At 56.7% G+C, this 20,793-nt stretch overlaps 1 protein-coding gene across 1 annotated transcript in view; it reads right to left on the bottom strand.

Annotated features, from left to right (window-relative positions):
* ADAMTS14 (ADAM metallopeptidase with thrombospondin type 1 motif 14) overlaps nucleotides 1–20,688 on the bottom strand; it is a 73,090-nt gene extending 52,402 nt beyond the window's left edge. Inside the window, 2 exon segments of the mRNA XM_044916488.1 lie at nucleotides 18,432–18,874; nucleotides 20,549–20,688. Coding sequence (XP_044772423.1) covers nucleotides 18,432–18,874; nucleotides 20,549–20,630 — 525 coding nt within the window. The 5' untranslated portion in view covers nucleotides 20,631–20,688.
* Nucleotides 20,689–20,793: the final 105 nt, after the last annotated feature.

The raw sequence follows: 20,793 nt of genomic DNA, 5'->3' as shown, positions 1-20,793 counted from the left end.
CAGCCTTATAAGATAGATGCAAATACTAGACCCATTTCACAGATAAGGAAACAGGCTCCGAATGGTTAAGAAACTTGCCCAGTCACCCAGCAAGTAAGTGACAGCACAGGCCTCTCCCCAGAGAAGAGTTAACAAACCCCTATTTCCCTACCCCGGTTAACTGGGGAGGGCAAAGACCCAAGCCCTGTAATATACAACCTGGGAAATCAGTTTCAAACCTCTTTGTGACTGTGGATTCCACCTTGATCCCACTGGGGGTCAAGGACAGAATTTGCCAGCAATGTTCCTGGTCCATTTTGGGCATTGCGTCTGGCCTCGATAGGCAGTTCTTGTCCAGGCTGGGTGTCCCCTCAGCCTCTGAGGCCCTCCTCCTGGAGAGGGGATGGATGGGCAAGGTCAGCCACCAGATCAGGAGGTAGACTGGGCAGGTCCCTCCCCCATGGCCCTCGGATTCCCCATCTGCACCGTGATAGGGTTAGCGGACTATCTCCAGCTCTGCCCTGCCAGGAAACCAGGCACCATTTGGGGTAGACAGACTGGCAACGGGAATGTTCTGGCTCTCTGCCTCCCTGCCAAATTACTCCCGTCTCTCAATTTATGAGATGTTTATATTTCTGAAAAGTGGTGGCTAATTTTAAAGAACTCAAATCAAATCAAATTTCTGTATAAGACATCAAGAAAAGGCAGAACATAAGTTGCTGGAAAATAAATGTTGGCCCTATCTGTTTTCCCCCAGACCTTCTTCTCGTGGAAACAGCAACTCAGTGGAGACAGATATTAGAAAGGTCCTTCGTGCAACACAAACAACAGCAAACAGCTGGTTATATCCAGTTGAGCCACATACTATGCAGGCCCTCAGGCCATTTCTCCAAATGGACTCTCTCCAAGGCGCAGGCCTGGCCACCAGCAGCCTGGCTCCGGACCCCTTTCCTACGGCTGCTACTGAGGGGCCTTTCCTGGGAGATGAGTGGCTGAGGGGGACCTGTTTGACATCTCCAATATGGCCGGTGACATCATGTCAGTTGCAAAGGTAATGCCTTCTGCTGTGTCTTCATCCAGAGGCCTCCAGGCCATACTATCCCAGATTTTTCAGCCCAGCTTCCCTGCAGGAGAAGCCCCCAGGTCCAGAGGGTAAGCCCTGGGCGCCTGAAGGAGACGGGGCCATGTGGTGATGGGGGAGGTAGGCACTGGCTTATCCTTGTCTCCTGCCGTACGTAGGTCATAATTGAGCAAGTTCAGCAGATCACTGGTAGCTGTCTGCCATCAGGATGAGGTCCCTCATATCTTAGCAGATAACTGAAGCCACGTTATTTTAGAATTAGTATGTATGTGTACATGTGTATATTTAAATGTGTTTATTCTGAAGTTGCACGTACTTGCACATAAACCGTGAGGCAAGGGTAGAATAAGCCAACACTTCTCCTAGAAGAGACCCCCAAAGACTGAAATATGTGTCCGTGGGGGTGCCGAAGTCTGGGCTGAGACAGGAAAGCACTCCGTCTGTGCGAGGTCAAGTGCAGAGACAGAGAGCAGGGACAGAGCCTGGGGTCCAGGCACAGGTGGGTGCTGAGTGCTGAGAGGACAGCCACACGCCCTCCTTCTAGCAAAGCATAATCCAGAGGCCCCTTGCTATGCCCTCAGATTCATTAACCTTTGCAGAATGCCCAGGAGGACCTATTTCAAGATGGCAGCTCCAGTGAAGCCAGGTGAAGGGTAAGCCAGGTCCCCTCCTTCTTCTCCTTCCAAGATGAGCTTATGTGGGGCCTCCCCAGAGGAGAAAGAAGTAGAGCAGGCCTCCAACCCAACCAACCATCCCGCCACCTCCCAAGGAGAGCATATTCTTGGGCCCAAACTTGTTCTGGAAATTCCATTACCAAGGTTTTACTGCCACCTGTGCTGTCTCAGGTTCTAGGCGTCCAGCAAATCCAGCTTAAAACCATTCCACTGTAGGAAATGAAAGAAAGCCGAGCAAGGGGAGGCTGGGGTGATGCACACAACTGGGATTGGCAAGAGAACCTGAAATGGCTTCCCTCGGGTCCACCCCCAGCCCAGCCGCCTGCTTCTAGCCCTGGCCTAGACGGCGTCTCTGGCTAGAACTCAGAGACCCCACTGCAGGTGTCCGCTTCCCTCCCACCACCGTCCTGCTCACCCAACCGCCACACTCTGGCTCCAGCTGTTACCAAGCGTCATCAAGACTGCCAGTGCGTGACCTCACTGCTTCATCACTGTCCATACCCCACCACCACCACCACCCACCCCCGCCAAGTCCTCACCTCCCTTCCTACCAACTTGGACTTCTCAGTCTAGATGCATAAGAATTCTGTGAATACCCACAGCTCTGTCCCTGCCTTTTCCTCCTTCCCACTGTCCCAGAAAAGCCTCCGCCCTGGTTCAACCCACCCAGTCACCCTCTCCAGGTCTGCATACCAATGCAGAGCTGGTCTTACTTGGAATCAGCGGCCCCAACTCTCATGTGAGCACGATGCTGGCTGGTGATTCTGCTGCATCTCCCTGTTACGTCTGCATCCCAGCTCTCCCGATGGCTGAGACTCCTAACACTGTCCCCGCCTCCTCCCCTCTTGTTTTCAAGGAGAAAACAGGCACCATCAGGCGGGCTCTCCCCTGCCCTGCCACCATCCTATGAACTCCCCCCGCTGTGTCCGTCCTCACCTCCCACTCCCCTCCCTCTCCCCCTCCAGAACTCAGCTCCTGTAATTAGTGCCCCTCCTTCCGGCATCACCACGCTCACCCTCTCTTCGATCATTCTTGCTGGCACGCTCATGCCCTCAGGGATCCCCCATCTGGGAAACTACCCCCACCCCAGCCCTGGCAGGCTACTGCCAGAGTCTCTGCCCCCCTCCACACTGGACACGGCCAGAGGGAAGGTAAAGTGATGCAGCCACTCTGGACAACAGTCTAGCAGCTCCACAAAATACTAAATGGTGACCATAGGACCCCACAATTCCACTTCTTGGTACACGCCCCAGAGAAATGACGACCAATGTCCACACAAAAACTTGCACACGGACGCTCACTGCAGCCCTACTCCCGGTGACCAAGAAGGAGAAACCACCCACATGCCCACCAACAGATGAATGGATGAATAAAAAAAACCGGGCGCCTGGGTGGCTCAGTTGGTTAAGCGACTGCCTTCGGCTCAGGTCATGATCCTGGAGTCCCAGGATCAAGTCCCGCATCGGGCTCCCTGCTCAGCGGGGAGTCTGCTTCTCCCTCTGACCCTCCCCCCTCTCATGTGCTCTCTCTCATTCTCTCTCTCAAATAAATAAATAAAATCTTTAAAAAAAAAAAACAAAAAACAAAACGGAGAACTGATGCATGCTAAAACACACACGAATCTCGAAAACATCCTGCCAAGTGAAAGAAGCCAGTCACAAAAGGCCATATAGGATACAATCCCATCCATAGGAAATATCCAGAATGGAGAAGTCTATAGACACAGAAAGATGAGTGGTTGCCAAGGGCTGGGGTAATGGATGGGGGGGGGGGGGGGGGGGGGGCGGTGCACAAAAGAGCACAGGGCTTCTTTCTGAGATAGTGAAAATATCCTCAAATTGAATGTGGTGATAATTACCCAACTCTACGCATATCACAAAAATTCAGCGCACTGCACACTAAATTAGATGAACTGCGTGCTACGTGAACTGTATCTCAATAAAGCTGTTTTAAAAAAAAGCATGACACACATGTACGGAAATGAGAGATGACCCACATGCGTGCAAACAGGGCCACGCGCGCATGGCGGAGCCACACGACGCGACGGCGCCCGCACGCGTGCCGGCCGACAGCAAACACATAGGCACGGAGACAACACGCGCGCGCTCAGGCGGCACTCGTGCACGAGCCGCGCGGGCCGCCTGTGACCGTGGAAGCGTGAGTCAGCACGGCTGGGACGAAGGCCCGCGGACGCTGCGATGCCGTGTAATTCAAACCTGCTGTGGAAGTCCCAGGCCGCGGGAGCTCGGCGGCAGGCTGCGCCGCCAAGGCCTGGGCCCCCGCCAAGGCAAGTCTGAAAGCCGATTCTTCCCGAGCAGCCGCTCCGGGGACAGGCGGGAGGAAGGAGCCCCAGAGGCTGCGGAGAGCTGCCCGGCTCGTCCTCAGCTGGCGTGCCCTGTCCTGCCCGCCCCACACGGGCCGAAGGAGAACTCCCAGAACAGGCCAGAGTCTCGGAAGAAGCCCCGACCGCCCCCACCAGCTGGAGGTAGTTATCTGGGAGGACGGCTGCCCGCCCCCTTCCCAGGGCCATGACCTCTGCAGGACCCACGCCCTGGGAGGTGCTGGGTGAAAGGCTTCCCAGTGCATCTGCAGCAGGAATCCCTCTCGGGGGAGAAGCGCCGTGGTAGGTATGGTGGGTAAATGCAGCGAGCCGCGAGCCAGCATCCCTGGGTGCTGTCACTCTCGCACGGTGTCGTCCTGGACAAGTTACTCCGACATCCCTGTGTCTCCGGATTATACCTGCACCAATCCTTGGGCCTGCTCTGAGGAATGTACACAGAGCGGCTAGAATGGTCCAGGCACACAGCGAGGACAGTGCCAGTGTTCCCATTCGCTACCAGGATTACCATCACCCTCGTTCACGGTGTGCCTGGGAGTCCCCGTGGCTCAGGAAGGGCGCCTGTGGCTTCAGTGCTGGGAGTAGCATCCTAGAACCACAGGGTGGTGAGCCTCTAACTCCTGGTTCCACCAAGACCTGGCTTTGCCTTGCTCAGATCCCTGCCCGTACATGGGAAGAAATCCCTGAGGGAAAAGATACCATGGGTTGAGGATCCTTAAGGGAGAAAGTCCTTGCCAAGAAGAAGAGGCTGCACCGGGTCAGGGTAATTTTAAAGATGACAAAGGACACACCAAAGGTTGGTGGGAACGCACCCAGCTGCTAGGGAGCTCTGTGGGGCGAAACCGTAGCAACTTCCTTCTCTTTAAACTTTGAGGTGTTTTCTGACTTTCCTACGATTGCCCATCTGAAAAGGAAAGTCGATTCTGCACAGAATGCCCGCCTACTGCAATGAGCGAGGCATCATTATTTTAAGAGGCGTTTTAAAACAAAGGTCAAAAAAGGGAAGCCAACCCCATGAAGCCCTCCTTTTCTGTCCCCCAACTTCCCGGCAAGTGGTGTAGAGGCTGCACCTGGGAGCAGGCCCTCCCCAAGCCTCAGAGTCCCCATGTGAAACCAAAGGGTTCCTGGCAGGATGGACTGAAGTCGTGACGCACAAAGGCCCTTCCCGAGGCACGGCCCACGGCAGGCCGGCAGGCTCTTCCGTTTCGTCCTTCTCTGGCCTGGCTCTCCCGGCACCCCCGACCTGACCCAACTTTTCCATCAAACAGTAGACTTTTCCAGGAGGCCACAGCAGTGGGTGTCACTGCTAGATGCCCATTCAGGTCGCCAGGGGCATTTGCAGAATTACTGGCGCCAAGCCCACACCCCAGGCCAACGGATCAAATCTCAGCAGGTGCGGCCTGGGCATCAAGAGGTTCTCCGAGCCGCCCAGATGATTCTCCTGTGCCGCCAGGGCTGGGAACCACTGATCTAGACTCCGGAAGTTTCTCGACAATGGAATGTTGAAGGGTCATCGGAGTTCCACAGAGTAGTATCAGCTGCGGTCGTTCGACCAGAATCTGTTTGTCGTAATGCAGGAAATGGGCAAGACAGGGAAGGAGAGGACAATGAGAACGGGCCATGAACGAGGGGGGAGGGTGCTGGGCAGGCTGCATTTCTGCACACCTCTTATGTCGAGAGCCTGTCCCTGGGTGGGGCCTGACCAAGGATGGTCCACACCGCATCTACTTGTGCCTTAGGCACCGTCTAAGAACCTAACCACCTCCTTCCCTCCAGGGGTGACTCCACTGGGAATGAAGGATAATTCACCAACATTGCCCTGAGCTGGGTGAGTCGGGGAGGGGCTGTGATCTGCTGGGTGGCCAGTGGCAAGTCAGTGATGTCACGGCCACCCAAGCTGGGCAGTCCACAGTGCGGAGGGTGAGAACAAATAGTAGCCGTGCCTCTACGATGATGATGAAGGGGATGATTGATTCTGTCCTCTGGCACCGTGGAGAGCAGTTGCTTAGGTCTTCAAAAGCTTGGTAAATATTTTTAAAGGAAGGGTGCTCACTTTTCATGACCCCGCCCCCCAGCAGTAGAGGTCCCAGCCCAGGGCAGGGCAGGGCCTCACACCTGCAGGTGCTCAGAGACTCCCCTTCTGCAGCAAACCCCCACCCTGGAGCCCAGCCAGAGTTCAGGGCAGAGCTTGCCAGGCTAGCAGCCACCCCCACTTTCCATTCCCTGTGCCCAGGAGCCACGTGGCTCTGAAGTGTCCCCCTCTATCACCACCATGGCCCGCCAAGCTCGGGCTGGGAGCACTACTTGGCCCCCTGCTTGGCCCTGAGTCTTGGCGGTAGCAGTAGCTTCAGGACAAGGAGACAGGAAGCAGCTTTCAAATGCCAGGAGGCAGTGTGGCTGCCAGGCCCTGAGCTGAGGAGGGGCTCCCTGCACTGTGGCCCTGCAGTCAGAGCCCCACAGCTCAGAAGCAAGGCAGCTGACCATGGGGTGGCTCCAGGAAGAGGTGGGCCAGTCCCGCCCAGAACTGAGGGCCAGCCCCCCCGCAGGTCACTTGTCCCAGCCAGACCTCCCCTCTCATCCATCTGACATCACCCTGGCCCAGAGGGGTGCCGACTTGGTTTTAAGCCATGCTTCCCCCACATGAGGTCATGCATGTAAAATGTTTACCACCGAGTCTGACATACAGCAGGTCCGCAGCGAGTGATAAACGAGGGATGTGGTGGTGGCAGGGAAGGTTCCCTATGCAAGGCGGATAAGCATGGGGGGATGGAAGGAGGAGTGGGCCTAGTCACTGGGATTCCCGTGCAGGGCCCAGCTCCAGCCCACGAGGGGCCCCTGACCACACATGCACTCTGGGCATCACTGCCCTCAGTGGAGAGGAATCCAGATTAGCTGGGGCAGGTTGCTGTCCTTACTCCTGACCTGGGCTTGGCACCATGAGCATGTTTTCCAGATTTCTCAGAACTCTGACACGTCACCAAATCTTGTCTGTGCTAAACCCTGTCAATTAACTAGCAACGCAAATGCTCACATCCCAGTGGCTTGGGCCACTCAGCAGGTACCCGAGTCCATACACCTCTGCAATTGTGCTTCTCCTAAAGCTCTATCTGCTACGGTTCCTCTAGTCATTCACTCATTCATGGGCTACGTACTGAGCAGGCCCCGTTCTCGGTGCTGGGGACACAGCCACAAACCCCTCCTCACCTCGAGCCAGCGTTCTACGGAGCGGTGAGACAAGCAATCAATAAGTAAAACCATGGCATACCAAGTGGAAGGAGCCGTGGGGAAAACTTAAGCAGAGAGAGAAGTGGGATCTGAAATTTTAAAGAATGGAGTCAGGGAAGAGGTCACTCAGAAGGTGACATTTGAGCAAAAGCCTGAGGGAGATGAGGGGACAGCATCTGGGGAGGACGGCCCCGAAGGAGGGCAGTCAGGGGAGCACTGAGGGAAGGGGCAGAGGAGGTCCCAGGAGGACAGGGAGGAGGGACCACAGCCCCAGCCTGCTTGGCTCCCCCCACAGGAGCATCACGGAAGGGCTGGGAATGAACAAGACTGCCCCTGCTGCCCCTGGTGATGGAGACAGGGGCATGGATAGAGGCAGGGAGATTGGTTAGGGAGGCCATAACCGTCAGCCCAGAGAGCGTGGTGTCTGGACCGCCCCCTGACTTGTTTTTCTTGTCAAGCCCTGTTTGTTTCCCTTTTGGAATTATTTACACTAAAAATCCACCCCCCTTCCCCCACTGCAGCCGCATGGGCCCTGTTCCACACCTGGAACCACACGTGTTCACGCGGCCCTCCGCACCTTCATGGCTGCCGTGAGCTCTGCTAGGAATGCCCCTCCAGCCGAGCTCAGATGTCACCCCATCATCGCTCCCTCCTCCGTGCCCTCAGCGGCTTGTGGCCGTGCTCTGTCCCCATCCAGGGGATATTCCTGTCTATTCCTCTTTGAAATGTGAGCTTCAGGAGCACAAGTACTGAGCCACACCAGGGGGCCAACTTTGGAACAAAACCCCCTTCAATAAGCATCCTTGGGGCCAAGCCTCCTTAACGAACTCCCTTGGGCATTATGGCCCTTCGTGAGAGATCTGCTCCCCCAGACAATGTGGCCACGGCTGAGGGGACAGCATGTTTTACCTAGAGCCTCCCCACCTAGGGACGACGAATTATGAGGTGACAAAGCACCAAGCACTCAACACACCCAGGCCAGCGGCCTGTCAGGCTACAGAACACAAGGCCTCTTTGGGCTGGAGGAGCTCGTTCAGAGTGTGGGCTCCTGCCAGCCTCTAAGGGCGGAAATGAACCTCTGCTGTGGGGCATGGGGGCTGGGGGGTAAGGGCATTTTCTGGACAGATCAGAGGTATAAATATTTGGTTGGCTTAAAAGCAAAGGCTGACAAAAGGCTTCAGGCAACCCGCTGGGAACAGGGTTTGCATTCAGACCAACTGTGTCTGGACAAACACTTCCACCTTCAAACATTTCTCTGAAAGGGGCCTGTTCTACCGGCCCCTCGGCCGTGTTAGGGAAAGCAGAAGAAAAGGAGACTGCAGGATGTCTGATAACCCTCTGACAAGTAATGTGGGCGAAATAGCAACCCACTGCCCTCCCGAATTTTGAAAATGGATAAACCAGTGGCAATGCTGACTTAGGGCCAAGAGACACCAGAAGGTTTTGTTCCACCTTCACATCCTAACTGGGCAGCTGACACCGTGTTTTCTTAGTTGGCTTCCCAGTTTTCAGGGAAACAAGGACATGCAGAAGTTGAGCATCCTGCCCTCGCAGTGGGATCCAGGCCAGAGGACTTGCCAGGACGTGTCCCAGCAGGCAACCGCCGGACCAATCGCTTCAGCATTTAGGCTCTGAAGCCGTTGCCATGGCTTCTGCATCTCTGGCCGGCACAGGGCTTACAACCTGAGTCACTGTCATCATTTACTCGGTCCTTGTCCACTGACTCGGGAGAGGCTGAGTGGGATCGTAGGGGAGCACTGGACGGGGAGTCAGGGGTCCTGACAGTTGCTCTGTGACCCTGGGTGAGTCTTTTCCCCTCCCTGAGCCTCAGCTTTCCTCGTCTGGAAAACTTAAGAGGGGACCAAGAGGCCCTGAAAGCCTCCTCCGGACACAGCTGTCTGCACTCAGGCCAAAGTCAGGGTCATCTGGGCAAATGACGCTGAGCTGAACTCATCACTAGAGGTTTTCATAACACGAGGATTATTTGTGCTAACAGGAAACTCGGCTGCCAGAGCTGAGGCAGCCGGCAAAGATTACTGTTACTGTCGTCCAAGTCATTGCTGTTGTTTCTCAGGCTCTGAAGGCAGGGCAAGGCCTACCTGCTGAAAATGGAATGCCAGCCCTGGCAGATGGCTTGGAAACGTCCCACGGCACAAATGCCCTGGGTCCCCTCCAAAAGGCCCCCGCCCCCGGGCCTCTGCCCCTCTGAGTATGGGAGACAGAGGGAAGGCAAGCGCAGCCCCCACCACACTCAGCGGCCCAGAGGCCGCCCTCCTTCCAGCCAGCCTGAGGATGCCAGGGCAGGAAAATAAAACCAGCCCCCAGACCAGCCCTCACTGGCTCTGCTCAGAAGGAGCAGCAGTGAGGTGATGTCTGGCTTTTATTCCATATCATAAGTAAGTTATTAATCCTGGGCAGACAGCATGGCCCAGCTGTGGGGAGACTAGGGAGGTGAAACTCTGCAAGACCAGACCACCTGGAGGACCAGAAAACTACCCAGGACCCAGACCCTGCATGTCCGCTCAGACAGAGAGAGGCCCTGATGGGACAGGGCCTTCTGGGAAGCAAGAAGAGCACCGGAACAGGTGACCAGAGGTCTGGAAACAAACCTACTGTGGATCCTGCCTCAGTTTCCATATTTATTCCAAGAGATCAGTGACCATGATAAAGCTACTATTTATTGCTCCGGGCACTGTGGCAGCACGCTGGGTTTCTAATGAATAAAACTACAAGGCAGGACCCCCATTCTACAGATATGGAAACTGAGGCTCAGAGGGGTCAAGTTACTTGCCCGGAGTCATGTGGGAGAACGCCTGCAAAGCTGGCTGCAGTCTTCCTGGCCCTGTCCACACGCCTCTTTGCAGGGAGACTCCGCCGTCCCCTGCCCTCCAGAGGTGGCATCCATTCCCCTGCTCTCGGAAAATCTAGTCTGGCCTGGTGGCTCACTTTGACCCACAGAATGCACCGAAGCAACGTCAGGCAACTTGCCAGACTAGGCCTGAAGAGGTCCTGCCGCTTCTGCCCACACTCTCCTGGAGCGTCCCCTGACACAGCCGTGCAAGAGGCCTGTCCTGCCCACCGGACGGAGAGAGCGGGGCTGCCTGACCAGCGCTGACGCTGGATGTGGGAATGAGGCCCGCTCAGGCCTGCCAGGCCGGCCCACCCTCCAGCTGCGTGCAGCCACAGGGGAGCCCAGGAGCAAGCAGCAGAGGAAGTGCCCGGCCAACCTACAGTGGTGAGGAAGAATGTGCGGTCACAGTAAGCAGGTCCGTTTTAGGCCAGTTTGTCACACAGCCGTGGGTAACTGGTCCAGCCCCTCGGTTTCCCCACGTGGTATCTCCCCCCAGCAACACCCGGGCTGCCCGCCTCCTGGGATGTGGCTGAGGTCCAGGCACCCCCATGCTGACCATTGCCTCCGCCCCCGCGGCCCCCAGGCCCTCATGGCCCGCACCCAGGAAGGGCCACTTCCCAGCTGGAGACCCGCAGTCAGCCTGGTGAGGCGTTCCCTCTCCCTCCAAAGAGACAATTTCCTGTTTTCACTCCACAAACATCAATTCTAAAGAGCAGATCCAGGGTTTTCCCCAGAAGAGTAGGCATGGTACCCTCTGTGGTACCCTCGGACGGGGCGTGAGCTCTGGAGACCAAAGAGGAGGGGGCCGCAGAGAGCAGGGAGGCAGACAGGCCTCAGCTCACACACCCACTCAGGCCCCCGGGTCGCGGCTGCGAGGACCACACGCTGGGCACGCGGACTCGGGAGACAGCATGCCACGGCGGACCGGCACGTCTGCCAGGGCTGAGGAGATGCAAACGTAAGCTTTATGCCACCTTGGAAGCAAATCCTCCACCTTCCCTCACCGGGTCAGCTCACCCAGCAGCCACCGAAAGCCCACCCCGAGGCAGGCCCTGTGTCAGGGTCCGAAGGACACACAGGTGACTAAGTTCAGACCCCACCCTTTGCGAACCCAGCGGGACTGTTCTGGTGAGAATGCAAACTGTGCGGGGAGCAGGGTGCAGCCTGAGAAAAACTAACAGGCCTGGTGGGGTCAGGACCGGGATGGACTCTGGCTGCCCAGCTGAAAGCCCAGGGACCTCTCTGGTGGGGGGGGGTTGTCAAGCAGACTAATGAGATGCTCTTGACTTCCTCTTCTTTCCCATCACCCAGCCCCTCAGACCCAGCAGATTCAACCCGTAAGCTCACACCATTCCATAGCAACAGCTGGAGCAATGCACGTACTGTGTTAATAGGCCCCTTGCACGCAGGGCAACTCTATGAAGTGACCTCTACTATGATCCCCGCTTCACGGACGAGGAAACCGAGGCACAGAGAGGTCCAGTAATTGTCCAAGGCCACATGGCACGTAAAAGCTGGAGCTGGGATTTCAACCCAGGTGATCTGGTCGCAGATCCCCTCACAAACTGCCCTGCTGGTGATCCGAGGCCTCTAGCTAATTGTCCTACTGTGCTGGGCCCACACACCGTCGTAACCAAATAGAACACTTAAAAATCATCACTGCTAATTGCTCCTTCAAATACCCAAAGACCTTGCAAAGCCAGACCGGCACCCCCTTTAAACAGGGTACAGTCCCACCTCCCCTACTATCCCAGGCCCTTTCTCTTTCTCCTGTGACTCCCTGCTCCTGGAGGCACCTCAAGTCTCGGCCTCCTGGGCTGCGTGAGCCCCAGCCTATGCTCCGCGCTTAGACAAATGGAAAGATGTAAGCCAGTCCCCGGTTTCTGGGAACCAGGTGGCTGAGATGGGGGGATGTATCAAGCCGAGGGAAGGGGAAGGCTCCGTGGGAGGTGTGAACAGCCTGAGCCAAGGTGGGGGCCTGCAGAGCAAGGTGTGAACGCATCAGCTCGGCTGGGGTGGGGGTCTGCAGAGCAGAAGCCACTCTCCAGGCTGGGGACGCAGGGGGAGCAAGGAGGTGAGGCCAGAACGCCTCTGTCCCTCCCGGGGTTGTCAGTACACCTGTGTGAGGGCAGGCGGCCCCCAGGCCACAATGTACAGAGACAAACCAGCTGGGTGGCTGGAGGAGGATACCTCTGGGACTCTAGGCCTCACACTCCACATCCCCAGGGCAGAGACGGACTGCAGGGCAGAGCCGGGGGCTTCCCACAGAGCTGCCGGGTCAGCCTACCGCCGCCCCCCCCCCCCAACCCCCGCCAGCAAGGAGCAGTCCCCGTGGCAAGAACAGGTGCTGACAGGAACACCAGTGAGCCACAGGCTAATCTGTGGCATGGGTATCAGCATCTCACCCCAGTACGAATGTAACTCTAGCTTACAAACCTCCTATGGCTCCCTATGGCCAGAGGGGCAAGTCTAAGCTCCACGGGGAGGCAGAGATTTTCCAAATGACATTTTCACCGCTTCCCATCTCCCACGGAGGGCTGGGATGACTCACCCTCTCCTGAATCCTGGGAAGACACAGGATTTCCTCCCCTGCAGACTGCCTACAGTTTCTACCTCTTGGCTTTGAGAACTCTTATTGTGGCTTTAAAACGTGGCCCAAATGTCCTCTCCCTCGGAAGCCTTCCCTGAGCACCTCTCCTTTGCAATGTTCACCTCCAGGCCACCCACCGAGGGCATTCTGCTTCCCTGCATCCCCACAAAACACTGAAGTTCAACGCAGTCTGCCTTGTTTCACTCTGTCCACTGCGCACATCTGCCTTCTCTTTCAGCTGTGGGCTTCTGGAGAGGGAGACAGGGTTGAGTTTCATCCCTGCACTCGCAGGAGCTGGTCAAGGACCGGTTTCTGGGCAGGGGCCCATGAATTGTTAACATAGTGCTCCCCTGAGGCTCTCAGTATTCCTTTCCGGGAGGGCACGTGGGGTTATCTCAGATGGGTCATGATGCTCACACTTCCACGCGTCAAGCAAGTGCCAGTCGGCTGATGGTACAGAGAAGATTGCCAAAGCAGAGGGAAGGCAGGGCTTGGCCTGCCCGGGGACCAGAGATGGCCTCAGACCCGCCCCAGAGAACACCGCTAATCTACATACTCTTGCAATACAACAGACTCTAACCACATCTGCACTGTTTTCCACTATTCATAGTAACTATGATTACTGTAGCAATTACTATAGAGAAGTAATAAACATTACTATAAGAACCACTGAAATAAACTCCCTTTTTAAGACCCTGCCATATACCAGAGATTGCACTTTTTTTATTATCTTATTTAATCCTCTGAACAATCCTACAGGTGGTTGCTCCTCCACGCGCCCCCCCCCCCCTTAAAGATGAGGAATCTAAGCCCAGAGGGATTTAGAAACTCACTCAAGGTCACGCAGCTAGTCTGGACCCAAGCAAAGAGACCCCACACTTCCACCACCCTAGACTGTCTCCTCATAATTACTAACAAAACCTCTCTCAGGTCTTTCTGCTGGCCAGCCACATTTTATAAGAGCTTTATTGAAATGTAATTCATATACCATACAATTCACCCATTTAAAGGGTAGAGTTTAATGGTATTTAGTACATGCACAGAGCTGTGCAATCACCACCACCATCCATTTTAGAACATTTCCTCATCACCCCATAACGAAACCCCAGCCCTTGTCACCATCCATCGCCACCTGCCCTCTCCCCCACTGTAATCCCATTCTAAAGACAAAGGCCTGAGGTTCAGAGAGCTGCTGGGACTTGTACATCAGGCAGGGGATAAGAAGCAGGGCTGGGACTCAGCCCCCCTGCCCCTCCTCCCACGGCCTGCCAGGGGTCTACTCTGTAACCCATTAAAAATGCATGATCTGCAGAGGGTGGAAAACAGAACCAGATGGTGACAAAGCCTACACGTGCCTTCCTTCCACCAGGCCTGTGACTCACAGCATCGCTGAAGGCAAAGGGGGGGGACACACAGCACAGCCAAGTCCCCATCGCCCCAATGCCCAGGCAGGGAGGCCCGGGACCCAGAGAGGCAGAGATGGCAGTGGGGGGGGAGCCTTTTAGTCTGGGTTCTAGATGGTATGTGGGGTCCCCACGCTGCTGATCCCATTCCTGTACCCCACAGTCCCTCCTGGGTCCACAAAGAACTGGCCCTGACCCCAGGTCTCCATGTTCCTCTCAGGAATTCAGAGCCATAATCACTAACAGGGGGTCTGTTCTGCACTTGGCCCCCAGCTGGAGGGGTCCTGAGATGACCCAGGGCCTCCCCGCCCACCAGCCCTCAGAGGCTGGGGGTCACAGGAGTGTCGGGACAACCACTACACTGATTGGCCGGGCTCCCCGAGACAGTGGTCCATCAGATTGCTGCTGCTGCCTGGGTACGTTCCCAGTTGGGGACCCTAGGGTCTCACAGCTGCCCCCAGCCCCAGAGGAAACACTCTGCAGGTTGAACGTGGCCTCCCCACAGCCCTTCTTCCCTTCCCCCAAACATTCTCAAGCCTGCCCTGGGTCAGTCATTCTCTCCGCTGGCCAGAGGCCCAGCACTTTCTCTCATGTTTATGATGTTTGACCAGGCTTGAGCCAATGCCACCTCCTCCGGGGAGCCTTCCTAGATGCCCTAACCAAAAATTGGTCCTTCTGCTGCTGCCTCACACAAGATTGTCATTTGTCTGCTTTTATGTCTGGGTCCCCATTACCCTACAAACTCATCCAGGCCAGAGGTCCTGGCTTCCTCCTTCCTGGGTCCTTCCCGAACCCCCTCCCCACCGCTGTGCCACACCAGGCCCTCCAGAAGAGCAGGTGGGAAGTGAGAGGAAGTCCCCATTCCTGAGTCTTAGCAGGAGTTAACCACAGCGCACTGAACCCTCCCCCAGTGTCCGTCCCAGGGCCCCATGGCTGAGTGACTCTATGGGATGGCAGCAGATGGGAAGGCAGTGATGCTTGCTGCCCCCCACTGCAGGGTCCAGTTGGAAATGAGGGTCAAGCCACCAGTTTAGACATGGCGCTTCTCCCCAGAGCAGCTAAGATCCAAATGGCTGCATTCTGTCCACACAAAGGAGTCTCTGTTCAAGACCTTCTCACACTTGGGAGGTTTGCTTGGCCACGAGGGCCAAGCTCAGGGCTGGTGTCTTTCCTCCCTGTACCTGCAGTGCAGCCCCGTCCCACACAGAGCAGATCCTAGGACCAGCCAGGGACGGAGGCGTTGACTATAGGTTTAGAGAGGTCTGGCTTCAAAGCCCTTCGGCAAGGCCTGCGCCGTGTCACAAAGCACCAATGCCAGAGATGGCAGGGGCTCTGAGCCCTTCCATTCCAGCCTCGGAGATCTACCCAAGAGGCAAGTGGAGCCCAGAGAAGGAAGGTGGGCTGCTCAGGGTCACACAGCCCTGTACCGCCAACTCCCAGATACTGGGCTGCCCCATCCCCACTCTGGGCCCCCTCTCCTATCCTGCCCTTCCCTCAAGGTCAGGCCAAGGCCCACCTTCCCAATGTGTCTCCTGGGATCCCCTCCCCAGTTCCATCTGGCACTGTGATGCGCTCTCACTCGCTCTTCCCTCTGCCCAGAATGCCCTCCCCGCCGTCTGACCCCAGCAAACTTCTACTCATCCTTCAAGGCCCCGTTCATATGTCACCTTCTCTGGCACCAAAGACAACAACCACTCCCACCGACTGAGTACCATCCCCACCGGGCCACGGCAAACCAACAAGTGAATGCTGAAACCACCAGAGGGGTTTCTCCTGCTTGGCACCCAAGTTCCTTGAGGGCAGGGACGGAACTCTTTGCAAAGCAGGGTAATGACAACATCTGCATACACACCACATACGACTGAAGGGTTTTACCAACTATTGGGTCCTGTGCAAACAGAAGCTGTCTGCATTAGTTTCAGCTCTCCCCGCTGCGGCTCCGTTTCCTCGTCTACACGATGAGCGAAGTTAACGAATGTGCGAGACCCAGTGCGGGCTGGGCCTGGGCGGCCGGAAGGACTCCCTGCCACTACTATTCTACATGTCCCTTTCATTTTCTTACATCTCCCTGAGGACTTGCCCATCGCCAGTGGTCAATAGTTTTTTGGAAGGAATGACTTCGGGACATGAGATGCCAAGGAAGATGGGGTTAAGATCCAAAGACCACATACAGATATAGAGCTAAATCTTATCAGAGATGCTGCACTGTGGCCTTTGAGTCCAAAGGTGGCTCACCTGGGTCCCTGCGAACAGCCCCTTGCTCTCAGGGGACACAGGGCAGCTTTCTGGAATGGGCTGGAGACATGGAAACCTCTGGCCTGGGGAGACCTCTGCACTGGGCTGTGGCTGGGGACTGGCTCAGGAGACAGCCAAAGGCAAAAGCGGTGGTCTGGTGGCAAGCAAAGACCGTGGACAGTTACTTAGTGATGTTGTTGATCATCCACTGACACCTGTGTCAGGGCCCCAGGGTACTTTTACGGAGGTGGCAAGAGAAGTGGGAGACACAGCCCGGTCCCGGAATGGCAGGCAGCCTCTGTGGCTGAGGGCTGTAGGAGTTCACCATGCAATGCAGTCAAGCCACCGGTCTGCTCCAGCGCTTTCCATCTCTCCCTCTGCACCGACACTGTGTCCCCGGGCGACTCCAAGCATTCCTTGGGATTTCCGAGCCAAACTGTGGCCACAGCAGAGCCCCAGCCAGCAGGCTTCTGCTGCACACACCTGCTGGTCCAGGGTGGGGGGCCCCTAAGGCTCGCCCGGGCGTCAGGACAAGGCCTCAGCCTTCTGCAGCCGTCCTCACAACCCGGGCTTCTCCAAGTCGGCCTCACAGAACCCTTGCGGGCCGGGTAATTCCAGCATACGCTCAGCCTTGAAAACTAACCACTGCCTAGACCATGCCTCTCAAGGGGGGGGCGCCACCACCTCCAATGTGGACAAAAACTCATTCTTTAGAAGGCAAAAAATGTATTCTTTTCATATATATATACATATATATATATAAAGCACAGATACACATGCAATTTATAAACAGATGTGCAGTGTACCTGTGGTATTAAAATTTCATGGAGGAGAGCAGTCAGAGAAAAAAAATGGCTAGAAAGACTCTTTGGGGGGGGGTGATAATGAAAAAAAGATCAAGAAGCAGTGGCCCAGACAAAGGTCGTGTGACATTCAGCAGGAAGACACCTCACAAGGATGGGAAGACAGTGAGGAGTGCTCCCAGCCCTGCTAGGGAAGACAGACCCCCTTTCCCATCTCCCCAGATCTGACTCATCCCTTACTTCAAGCGAAAGGGCAGAGCAAGAGAGTCCTTTCCTGGGACACATCGGCTCCTACCTGACAACGCAGAGGTCACAGAAGGAATGCCCACCAGGTCCCTGGGCCTGCCACACAGGCTCACGAAGACCTGACCCACGGGGGATGGAGTTGAACCCCAGCATGAGTCAAGCCTCAGACAGGGGCCACCCATGGCTTTCTGGTTCACCATAGGGAGCCAACGAGCAGGGCGTTCCAAGCTTGGAGGGAGGAAACAGGTCCCGAGAAAGGGAGCTCCCAGAGCAGGGCACTGGGAAAGAGCAGGCTGATTTTAGGACCAAACACAGTGGGGGATAAGGAAGGACATAACAGTAAGAATCCTAACAGCCGCTAATACCACCAGAGCCTTGACCCCATGCCAGGCAGGTGCCGACCATTGACCATGCTATCTGGTAAGGTAGGTCCCATCATCATCACTACCACGTCACCTCTGTGAGAGCAAAGGACCATGTGCGCCCCTGGTCCTCCCATAATCTCTGGAGCCTGAACAGTGCGGGGCACAGGGGATGCGCACAGTAAATATGTGCATTATGAATAAATGCTCACTTCACACATAAGGGAAAGCAGCGCAGAGAAGGTGAGTCACTACTCTGAGCTTCAAGGCCAGTGAGGGGCACAGCCAGGATTCAATCCCAGCAGAGCTCACCTTCCTTACCCCCGCATGTGTCTGGGCTAGGCAAGCTGGAGTCCCAGTGTGTCCACGGACGGTGAGGGAGTGAACAAGGCACCATCCCCACCAGGCCCTGCACACCCGCTAGAGTGGGAACCTGGTGGCCAGTGGGGCGTGCAGAGCTCTCTGGATCAGGGAAGCCCGTGACTTGGCCCAAACCATACACTAGGCCCACAGGAGTCCCAAACACGGGGGAGCTAAGGAGAAAACGATGTCAGACTGGCTCAGTAGCTGCGGGGGGGGTGGGGGGGGTGGGAGGGGGGAGGGGGCGCGCCAAAAATTGGCTTGATGAAAGGCTTGTCCCTTACCAATCCGTCGCAGTTGCTGATGGCGACAGCTGCCCCTGGCATGCCCGTGACGTCCCCGGTGTAGACACACTCCCGCCGCAGGGGCTGTCGGAACAGCTCCCGAAAATCCTCCTGCCACTCCACCGAGGCTCCGGGCACCACCAGCCTTCGGTTGGGCCGCAGGCGCAAATGTAGTTCCTCCCCAAAAACCGTGACATTGAAGTAGAGGGAGGGGCGCCCCACCCGGCCAGGCTGCAGGGTGGCTCCTTCTTGGCGCAGGAGGCTGCGGGCCGCCCGGAGGCGACCTGAGTGTGACTGTGGTGGGGGCACCCCCTCGGCTCCTGCACTCCCTGCAGAGGCTGCTGCTGGCCCAGACAGCACATGGGAGAGGAAGCGTCCCCGAAAATCCGTGCTGCATGGCACTGTCACACCATAGTCACGGAGCTTTCCAGAGAGACGCAGTTCTGCTGGAATAAACAAGGAGTTATATCAACGTAGTCTGTGCAAAGTAGTCTGGGCAATCCCACGGGGGCAGGGAGGAGCTCTGCAACCCTGAGCGTCGCCTCAGAGGGACCCCTTAGCCCAAGTTCATCCGAGACTCATCCAGGGCTTCCTGAACCTCAGGATCTCTGCACTTGGATGAACAGCGTTCAAGAACTCTGTGGACATAACTTGCTCCCTGTAGTCCCCAAGGCCCTGTTAAACTTAACAGAAGAAAAGAATGATGCCAGAGTCCTGTCTGCCACTCTAGCAACTAGCCTTCCAACTTTGGGCACTGCCGAGGAATGGGCTGAGATTCCCCGAAAGCCCCCAGAGCAAAGAGAGGGATGGCTGAAGTCACCAGCCTGGCGTAGGGCCCTCCTCCTCGCCAAGCTCTCGAAACACAGCTGGCAAAACAAACACACCTAGAAACCCAGGGGATCCGGGGCACGTGTCAGGGAGAAAGGAGGAGCCGGAGAGGGGGAGGGAGGGAATACAGGTTCTATATTTTTCCAAGTTTAGAAAGAAAACTTTTTAAAGTAAACAGAGGCTGCTGAGATTTCTACATGGCCCAGCACCAAGCCCGGTAAATACAGATCTTCAAAAATAAAAGGAGACGGACGGGGTGACCTGCCCACTCGGACTGAATCAAGTGTGAGGTCATGGCCCCATGCTCCAGGCTGCATGCCAGCAGCCAGGTCCTCACACAGCTCTCCCCCAGCCCAGCCAGGCCCAGCAGGAATGACAGCTCGCTGGCTTCCAGGCTTGGTGACTCAGGGACTGGAGTTTGGAGGGATTTTCATTTCCGCATGGCTCTATCTCTTGCCTCCCTGGGCCCCTTCACGCTACTGATGAAGCCTAGAAAATGAGGTCCCCCGAAAACCCCCCACGCCCAAGGCGGTTCCGGTGGGGGAGTACTGACCCTCCTCTGGTTTTACCCATTAAGACCCCCAAGATTTCTGCTAGAGAGAGCCCACTTCAGTACATGAACAGAGCTCACACACAAGCAGGCAGTCTGCCTGGAAATGACCAGAGCCATGCTCAGAGTCATGCTCAGAGCCACAGCAGGTGAGGTGCAGGGTGTCTGGTCTGTGTGTGAGAGGGACGGGGTCTGCACAGAGCCGGAGAACGCCGGAGGAGAGGGCTAGGCGTGTGTTTCCAAGCCGGAGTGTGAGTGCCAGGTGCTCCCTGGGGTGTGGGGCAACCAACCACCTGCCAGCCTGATTCTGTGAGTATGAGACAGACACGTGCACACAAGTTGGAGACGGAGAAGTTACTAAAAGTGAAAGGCACACAGGACAGAGACAGACCAATAATGTGTGTGTGCGTGTGCGTGTAAGAGAGAGAGGGGAGAATGAAAACGAGAGAGCGCGAAATAGAGAGACAAAGACCAATATACAGCCCCCTAAGAAGAGACTCCATATTCCCAAAACTCCCAAAACGTCTCCCGGGGTCTCTCTCCACCTCTCGTGCCAGAAAGGAGGAGCAATCACGGGTCAGCGCCGGGGGGACACAGGGGAAGAAACGAGCTCAAGCCCAGGGCGCGCACCGCCTCCCACTCGCTCCAATGCCGCCCGGCTCCTCAGGCCCCCTGGGGCCAGCCGGATTCTCGGGCCCCCGGGACCCCTCGCGCCCCCGCGCGCCCGGCCTGCACGCACCTGGGGTCCGGCTGCCCGCGGCGGCGCAGAGCGCACAGTGCAGGGGCAGCAGGCAGGACAGCAGCGCGCGGAGCCGAGCCATGTGGCCGCGCGCGGACGCGGGCCGGAGGGCGCCCGAGCCCCCAGCTCCCGGCTGCCGGCAAGGCTGGAGCGCGCCCCGGACTGCCGAGCGCGGGCCAGCCGGCCTCCGCCTGCTCCGCCGCCGCCGGCCCGCCCGCTCCCGGCTCCCCGCCCGCGCCACCGCC

This window comes from Neomonachus schauinslandi, chromosome 6 (genome assembly GCF_002201575.2).
Source record: "Neomonachus schauinslandi chromosome 6, ASM220157v2, whole genome shotgun sequence".
Taxonomy (NCBI): domain Eukaryota; kingdom Metazoa; phylum Chordata; class Mammalia; order Carnivora; family Phocidae; genus Neomonachus; species Neomonachus schauinslandi.
This window is presented reverse-complemented; position numbering and strand designations above follow the sequence as displayed.